The sequence below is a fragment of the Otolemur garnettii genome, unplaced genomic scaffold (genome assembly GCF_000181295.1).
Source record: "Otolemur garnettii isolate 467f Iridium unplaced genomic scaffold, OtoGar3 scaffold00017, whole genome shotgun sequence".
Lineage (NCBI taxonomy): Eukaryota > Metazoa > Chordata > Mammalia > Primates > Galagidae > Otolemur > Otolemur garnettii.
This window is the reverse complement of record NW_003852412.1, coordinates 5,885,123-5,893,529: the sequence shown is the minus strand read 5'-3', so window position 1 is coordinate 5,893,529 and position 8,407 is coordinate 5,885,123. Positions and strand designations below refer to the sequence as shown.

Below are 8,407 nucleotides of genomic sequence, written 5' to 3'. Positions count from 1 at the left end.
CTGCCTCAGCCTCCCGAGTAGCTGGGACCACAGGCGACCGCCACAACGCCCAGCTATTTTTCGGTTGCAGCCGTCATTGTTGTTTGGCAGGCCTAGGCTGGATTTGAACCCGCCACCTTGGGTGTACGTGGCTGGCGCCTTAGCCACTTGAGCTGCAGGCACCGAGCCTCTATTTTTTAATAATTGTTTTTCTCTCTTTTTTCCTGCAGTTTCTGGCCAGGGCTGGGTTTGAACCCCCCCCACCTCCAGCATATGGGGCTACGGCCCTACCCTTTTGAGCCACAGGTGCCGCCCAATTGTTTTTCTCTTTTATTTTATTTTATTTTTGTGATACAGTTGCACATTGTCGCCCTTGGTAGAGTACCTTGGCATCATAGCTCATAGCGATCTCAAATTCTCGGGCTCAAGCAATTCTCTTGTCTCAGCCTCCCAAGTAGCTGGGACTACAGTCACCCACCACAATGCCTGGCTATTTTTAGAGATGGAGCCTCCTCGCTCTTGGTCAAGCTGATCTCCAACCTGTGAGCTCAGGCAATCCACCCACCTCAGCCTCCCATAGTGCTAGGATTACAGATGTGAGCTACCAGCCTATGTTTTCTATTTTTAGTAAACATGGAAGTCTCCCTCTTCCTCGGGCTGGTCTCCAACTCCTGAGCTCAAGCAATCCTCCCATTTCAGCTTCCCAGAGTGGTAGGATTCTAGGCTCATGAGCCACTGCCCCCACCTAAAATAGCCTTAAGAGTCAATATTGTTGACGTTTGGCTATCCACTATAGTATTTTCAGTTTTGTACTATAAAAATTTTAGATTCAGCTCGGCGCCTGTGGCTCAAGCAGCTAAGGCGCCAGCGACATACACCTAAGCTGGCGGGTTCGAATCCAGCCCGGGCCTGCCAAACAACGATGGCTGCAACCAAAAAAATGGCCAGGCGTTGTGGTGGGCGCCTGTGGTCCCAGCTACTTGGGAGGCTGAGGCAGGCAACTCGCTTGAGCCCAGAACTTGGAGGTTGCTGCGAGCTGTGATGCCATGGCACACTACCCAGGGGGATAAAAAAAAATTTTTTTTTAGATTCTCCATAATAAAAGCTTTAAAAACATAGGGCAATTTGGGTGGTGCCTGTGGCTCAAAGGAGTAGGGCATGGGCCCCATATACCAGAGGTGGTGGGTTCAAACCCAGCCCTGGCCAAAAACTGCAAAAAAGGGGGGGGGCAATTTTAGTGTCCAACCATCTGTTGGTAATAATTAATGAAATAGGTGGGAAAAAATAGGCATCAGCCAAAGGAGCCACACAAGCATCTTTACACGTCTGCTTTAGCAACGTTAGATGGTCCACAGTTTTCATGTAAGTTCCAGGGTTATTTTAGGCTATTCTGAATCTGCGATAAGACTGCACTCCTTGCCATCCTCTCCCCTCCACATAACCGAAGCACAGAGCCAGTAACTAAAATTCCTAAAGCACTACTTATGACAGGGCACTGGAATAAAATGGAAATTGAGCATGCTTGGGACTCCGTCTTAAATTTAACTCTCATTTGTACCAATTTCTAACTGTTAAGTCATCCTCTTCTGTAAAATGAGAGCAATGAAGCCTACCTTACAGTGCAGTCGCTGGAATATATATATTCATAATGAATATATATATAGCCAATACTGCCTTTCTCAAAAGTAAACTCTCAATCTGTTCAGCGCCCTTCCCACTTCTAAAACAAGGGCATGAATGAAAGCTAACGTTCTTTGTCGAAAAGTAAGACATTAACAGTGTTTATCAAAAAAAGAGGGCTGATTAAGTCCTTGTGTCTGGCACAAAGTGGGGAAAATGCCTATCCCTCTGTCACATATTTGACGTGTTTCCTGAACTCGCCCAAACGCTCGCGGCTGCAAGGTCAGGGGCGCGGCCAATTAACCTAGGGCTCACCTGCTGGGCGGTCCCCACCCCGGCCGCGCACGCGCAGTCACTGGCCGGCCACGCCGGCGGCTGTTGTCTGGCCTCAGTGGGCGGGGCAGTTGACAGAGCGGTGAGCTCAGGGTCGAGGGCTCCCGATTGCTCGGTCTTCGCGAGCAAAGGGTGGCGACCGCAGTTGAGCGTGCGAGGGAACCGTTGGTTTTCCAGTTGTTGTCTTCCAGGATCCGTCCGGTAGTTGGAATGGCCCGTGAGTGTGCGCACGGGTGGGGGAAGCGGTACGGAGCATCCAGCCAGGCAGTCTAGAGCTTTCCGAGCCTGGCTCGGGAGCGTGGCGGGCGGGGCAGGTGGGGACTGCTCCTAGCATCCCCTTGGGTCCAGCAGGGCTTAGAGCTCCACTTCCTTCAGCAGAACGAAAAGTCATAGTTGACTCTGACCTGGCCTTCCTCTCAGGCTGGACGGGGTGCCTGCTCCTGGGATGCGAGTTTGCACGATAAACATACCCCCGTAGGTGTGTGGAGACCACCGCTCCGGGAAAGGTCCTGGTTTGGAGGTGGTTTGTAGCTGGTAGCTAGTCTTAAGGCCTACTGAGGACCAGGCTCTCCTGTGTCTTCTCCCAAGTTCATTTGTTTGGCGCTGGCAGTAATAATGGAATTGTGATAGGCTGAACTTGTGGTCTCTGTGTATCTCTTCTTTGCTCCACCCACAGCTCTCAAAAGCCAGAACTAGGAATACTGACTCAGATAGACCATTGGAATGCCTGTTTTAAAATATCTGGTATTTATAGCTAGTAAACACCTAGAGTGGTATGATAATACCCTTAAGTCTTTAAGTGTTTTTATCTTTAAGCTTCTTCCCTGTTAGATCTGGGAACACCGTCAGTGGTGGCTGGCTTATCTATTAAAAATCAAGCTACAGATGTACTTTAAAAAGAGTCCTTTAATGGACTTATTAATAATTTTGGAGATGGGAAAAGAGCATGATTGTTTGTCTTTGTAGGTGGAAATCAACGAGAACTTGCCCGCCAAAAAAATATGAAGAAAACCCAGGAAATTAGCAAGGGGAAAAGAAAAGAGGATAGCTTGACTACCTCTCAAAGAAAGCAGAGGTAAGTGGTAATAAGAGAATTTCAAATCACTAATGTGATTGAACCCACATCTTGGGAAATGGAAAGCATTTTTTTTTTTTTGAGACAGACTCTCACTCTGTCACGCAGGCTAGAGTGCCTGGGCATCATAGCTTACAGCAACCTCAAACTACTGGGCTCAAGGGATACTCTTGCCTCAGCCTCCTTAGTAGCTGGGACTACAGGTGCCTGGCTAGTTTTTCTATTTTTTTAGTAGAGATGGGGGGTCTCACTTTGCTCATGCCAGTCTAGAACTCCTGAGCTCAGGTGATCCAGCCACTCAGCCTCCTCTACTAAGGGCAACAAAGTGAGACTGACTCCAGAAAAAAAAAAAAAAAATCATTTGACATCTTCCACTGGCAATTGTGCTAGTGATACAACATTTTAAAAGCAGATGCTATACCTAAACTAATCTGGACAACAGGTGACTCAGTTATAGTAAGAACAGTTCTGAAGAGTTGGAGAAGATGCACAGCCTTAATATATGACTACATGTGACAATACAGAACTGCTATAGAAACCAATGAGACTGCAGTTAAAGTAAAAAATAAATACATTCAGAGTTCTTTTTTCTTTTTCTTAGAGTCTCACTGTGCCGACCTCTGTAGAGTGCTATGCCATCATAGCTCACAGCAACCTCAAACTCCTGGGCTTAAGTGATTCTCTTGCCTTAGCTTCTCAGTACCTGGGACTATAGGCACCTGCCACAACTGCCCCTTCCCCCGCTATTTTTTTGTTGTTGCAGTTGGCCCTGGCTGTGTTCAAACCCAACAACCTTGGTGTATGTGGCTGGCACCATTGCCACTGTGCTACTACATTCACATTTCTAAAAAAGCTTTTAAAAGATTAATTTTACTTTAAAATGATATTTTGTTGTGCATATGAGCTTGGAAGTTAGGTAAATAACTGACTGCACATAATTCAGTGTGGCTTAGCGGGGGTTCTCAGTATTGGTTTCACATTAGGATTATATAAAACACCTTCACACATTGTTTTCAACCTTTTCTATCTCATGGCACACTTGAACCTATAGTTAAACTTCCACAGCACACTTAAATTGTTGATCAAAACAGTAAAAAAAAGGACATACTTACTGTGCTTTGAATTTCTTTCAAAAATAATTTAATTAATGATCTTTAAAGATTTTCTCTAAACACCTAAGATCCGCTCATGGCACACCAATGTGCTGATGCACACAGGTTGACAATCTCTACCTACACCCAGTTCTGATATTTTGGTTTGTTGGTGGGTGGGGTTAATATTTTAAATTTATAAAAATTTAATTTAAATTTATAGGCTCGGCGCCTATAGCTCAACCGGCTAAGGCGCCAGCCACGTACACCTAAGGTGGCGGGTTCGAATCCCCAGCCCGGACCTGCCAAACAACAATGATGGCTGCAACCAAAAAATAGCCGGGCGTTGTGGCGGGGGGCTGTGGTCCCAGCTACTTGGGAGGCGGAGGCAGGAGACTCGCTTGAGCCCAGGAGTTGGAGGTTGCTATGAGCTGTAATGCCACGGCACTCTACCCAGGGGGACAGCTTGAGGCTCTGTCCAAAAAAAAAATAAATAAATAAATAAATAAATAAATTTATATATAATAGTTGTATATATTTGGGGGGTGTCTGTGATGTTTTTATACCTATATACAATGTGCAGTGATCAAATTAGGGTAATTGCAATGTCTATCACCTCAAACATTGATCTTTCACCCAATTCTGCTTTAATTGGTCTGGAATTGGGTATTACAAAAACATCCTATGTAAATCTTTTTTTTGAGACAGAGTCTCACTATGTTGCCCTTGGTAGAGTGCCATGGCGTCACAGGTCACAGCAACCTCAAACTCCTGGGCCCAAGCAATTCTCTTGCCCTAGCCTCCCAAGTAGCTAGGACCACAGGTGCCTGCCACAACACCTGGCTATTTTTTCATCGTAGTTGTCATTGTTGTTTGACAGGCCTGGGCTGGATTCAAAGCCACCATCTCCAGTGTATGTGGCTGGCACCCTAGTTGCTGAGCTACAGGCACTGCGTCAATGTTTAGACACTCTTAAGAATCACTGGTTAAGGAGGTTAAAACCATTAAATATCACATCATACTTTCTTTCAATGACATTTATTATTAAACTGATGATCTTGGCTCTGCGCTCATAGCTCAAGCAGCTAAGGTGCCAGCCACATACACCAGAGCTGGAAGGTTCGAATCCAGCCCAGGCCTGCCAAACAACGACAACTACAACCAAAAAAAAAAATAGCTGGGCATTGTGGCAGGCACCTGTGGTCCCAGCTACTTGGGAGGCTGAGGCAAGACAGTTACTTGAGCCCAGGAGTTGGAGGCTGCTGTGAGCTGTGATGCCACAACACTCTTCCCAGGGCAACAGCCTGAGGCTCTGTCTCAAAAAAATAAAAATAAAAAATTAAATAAATAAACTGATGATCTTTGCTTTAAATTTCTGTTTACTCACGCTGAAGTGCAAGTGAACATGGTAGGCATCAGTAACTCTTGAAAAGCATTTTTAGAACCTCTTATAGCTTGAAATACCAATACTTCAGAAATACCCAGTGAATACTTGAAATACCAAATACTTCAGAAATACCCAGTGTTCCTTATGAAGCTTTGTGATGGATGGTCTATGTGTATTATCTCTATTCATCGTAGCCTTGAAAAGTGGTATTAGCACAAATGTGTAGAATAGGAAACTGAGATTCCAAATTTTAATAACATTACTAAGGTCATACAGCAAAGCACAGCAGAACTTTGTTTGAAATAGAAAAATAACTATCACTGTTCTTTTCCATTCCATTTCATTTCTTTGTAGCTATGTTCCCCCCTCCTTATATTCCTTTGTTTTGCTATTAGCTTTGCAGAATTATGTGTCATGCACAGAGCCATTTAGTCCTGAATAAAGATCTAATGCTAAATCTATACAATAACAAAGTAGGAAAGAGGCTGGACTTTGAAATTTGGTAGGAATTTGTTTTGATGTGGTTTGCAGCAAACTATTTAATGCCAAGCCTTTTTTTTTTCTTTGAGAAATAGTCTCACTTTGTCAACCTTTGTAGAGTGCTTGTGGCATCATAGCTCACAGCAACCTCAAACTTTTGGGCTTCAGCAATCTTCTTGCCTTAGTTTTTCATTTTTAGTAGAGATGGGGTCTCATTCTTACTCAGGTTGGTCTCAAACTCTTTTTTTTTTTTTGAGACAGAGCCTCAAGCTGTCCCCCTGGGTAGAGTGATGTGGCATCACAGCTCACAGCAACCTCCAGTTCCTGGGCTCAAGTGAGTCTTCTGCCTCTGCCTCCCAAGTAGCTGGGACCACAGGTGCCCACCGCAATGCCCGGCTATTTTTTGGTTGCAGCCGTCATTGTTATTTGGCAGGCCGGGCCACTTGAGCCACAGGTGCCGAGCCCAAACTCTTGAACTCAAGCAATCTACCCACCTTGGCCTCCCAGAGTGCTACACGTGAGCAACTGTACCTGACTGCAAGCCTTTTTTTAACCTTTGTCTGGGAAGGACACCTATAGGCATGTTTTATTTCTGAGTGCTCTGCAGTCAAGAGGTTAAAAAAAAAAGAAAGAAAGAAACATGGGGATAATAACACAAAAGTTGGGAGACTTTAGCTAGAGCCAATAGCGCTTGGCACATAGTAGGTGTTGAAAATATAGCGAGTTAGCATATTTTTAAAATAGGAATTCCTGTTGACCCATAAATCACCTAATCCAGATAATCTAGTCATAGTTCATAACTAATATGGTTTGTTGAGGTTCAACCAGCAACTCAGAGGCTTAAAAAAGTAGCCTGAATATCCTACTTCTTTTTAATTTAATCCAATTTAACCACTAGCTATTGGGCTTTTGTCATTGTGAGAAACTGTATTATTTCATAACATTTATATCCTGGATATCCCAGTTAGAATACCCAGGAGACTTCTTAAATGCCTTCTTTGAGGAAAAAATTAGGCTGGATTAACATTGTTAAAAACCAAGAGTAGGCCTTGTGCAGTGGCGCATGCCTATCATTCTAGCACTCTGGGTAGCTGAGGGTGGTGGATTGCTTGAGTTCAGGAATTTGAGACCAGCCTGAGCAAGAGCCAGACCCTGTCTCTACTAGAAATAGAAAAACTAGCCACGCATTGTGGAGGGTGCCTGTACTGCCAGCTAGTGGGGAGACTTAGGCAAAAGGATTGCTCTAGCCCAATAATTTGAAGTTGCTGTGAGCTATGAAGCCCCAGCACTCTACCAAGGACAACAGAGTGAGACTATCTCAAAAAATAAGAATACTCTCTCAAAAAAAATTAATAAATTAATTAATATAATATAAAAACTACCATGGTGTTGGTGGTGGGTGCATATAGTCCCAAGTACTTGGGAGGTTGAGGCAGGAAGATTGCTTGAGCCCAAGAGTTTGAGGTTGTTATGAGCTAGTCTAAACCCATAGTGCTCTAGCCTGAGGCAAGAGTGAAGCTGTCTCAAAAAAAAAAAAAAAAAAAAACCAAGTAATTGCCATTATTTCTGCATATAGCTGCATACTGGCAGACACTTTTATTTTTATATACATCCATTCATACCTATTCCTCAGGACAACATTGATAAATATTATTCTGATTTTGAAAGGGCTTTGAGGTGATTTGCCTCAAGGTCATGTTAACAGTAGAGGTAGTATTCAAAATAATTAGATACTATAACATGTATAGTACATAAAAGAAAATTTTAAAACAACAAGAAAAAGACAAAATTAGATATGACTTCAAAACCTTTCTACTTTTGCCTTTCCATTCTGTCTCAATCCGTGAAAATAGAAAGACAGCCAGGTGTGATGCTGCACACTTGTAGTCCCAGTTACTTGGGAGGCTAAGGCAGGAGAATTGCTTGAGCCCAGGAGTCCATGGCTACAGTGAGGTATGGTCATGAGATTGCACTCCAGCCTGGGTGACAGAGGAAGACCCTGTCTCTAAAATTTAAAAAAAGAGAGATAAAGAGAATGGAAAGACAAGGATTTTTATGTTATCATCTTTGAAATTGTCTTCTAACATAATTAAATGGTAACCCATTTAAAAACAAGTGCGAATGCAAAATCAGTTTTTTTATAACAACCTTTTCCCCATTATAGGGATTCTGAGATCATGCAACAAAAGCAGAAGGCAGCTAATGAGAAGAAGTCTTTGCAGACAAGAGAAAAATGACTGGCTATTTGGAAAATCAGGTGCTACTGCCAACTGAGTGTATCATAAGGTCTAAGATCAAGATTTTGTAGAATGAATGAACAGTCACTACATATGTTATAACTTATCCTTATAAACTGTCTATTTTAAATTTTGCCTTTCAGCTTGATTTAGTGTGATGTTTTACAACCATTCTTCAAAAAATAAAACACTACCCATATATGTG

General features: G+C 43.3%; 1 protein-coding gene across 1 annotated transcript; it reads left to right on the top strand.

Moving 5' to 3' along the window:
• The first annotated feature begins 2,023 nt into the window (after positions 1 to 2,023).
• Positions 2,024 to 8,407, top strand: LOC100954797 (small EDRK-rich factor 1). The gene is made up of 3 exons (XM_003785895.3): positions 2,024 to 2,149; positions 2,899 to 3,007; positions 8,130 to 8,407. The coding sequence occupies exons 1-3, from the start codon at positions 2,143 to 2,145 to the stop codon at positions 8,200 to 8,202; spliced, it is 189 nt and encodes a 62-aa protein (XP_003785943.1). The 5' UTR covers positions 2,024 to 2,142; the 3' UTR covers positions 8,203 to 8,407.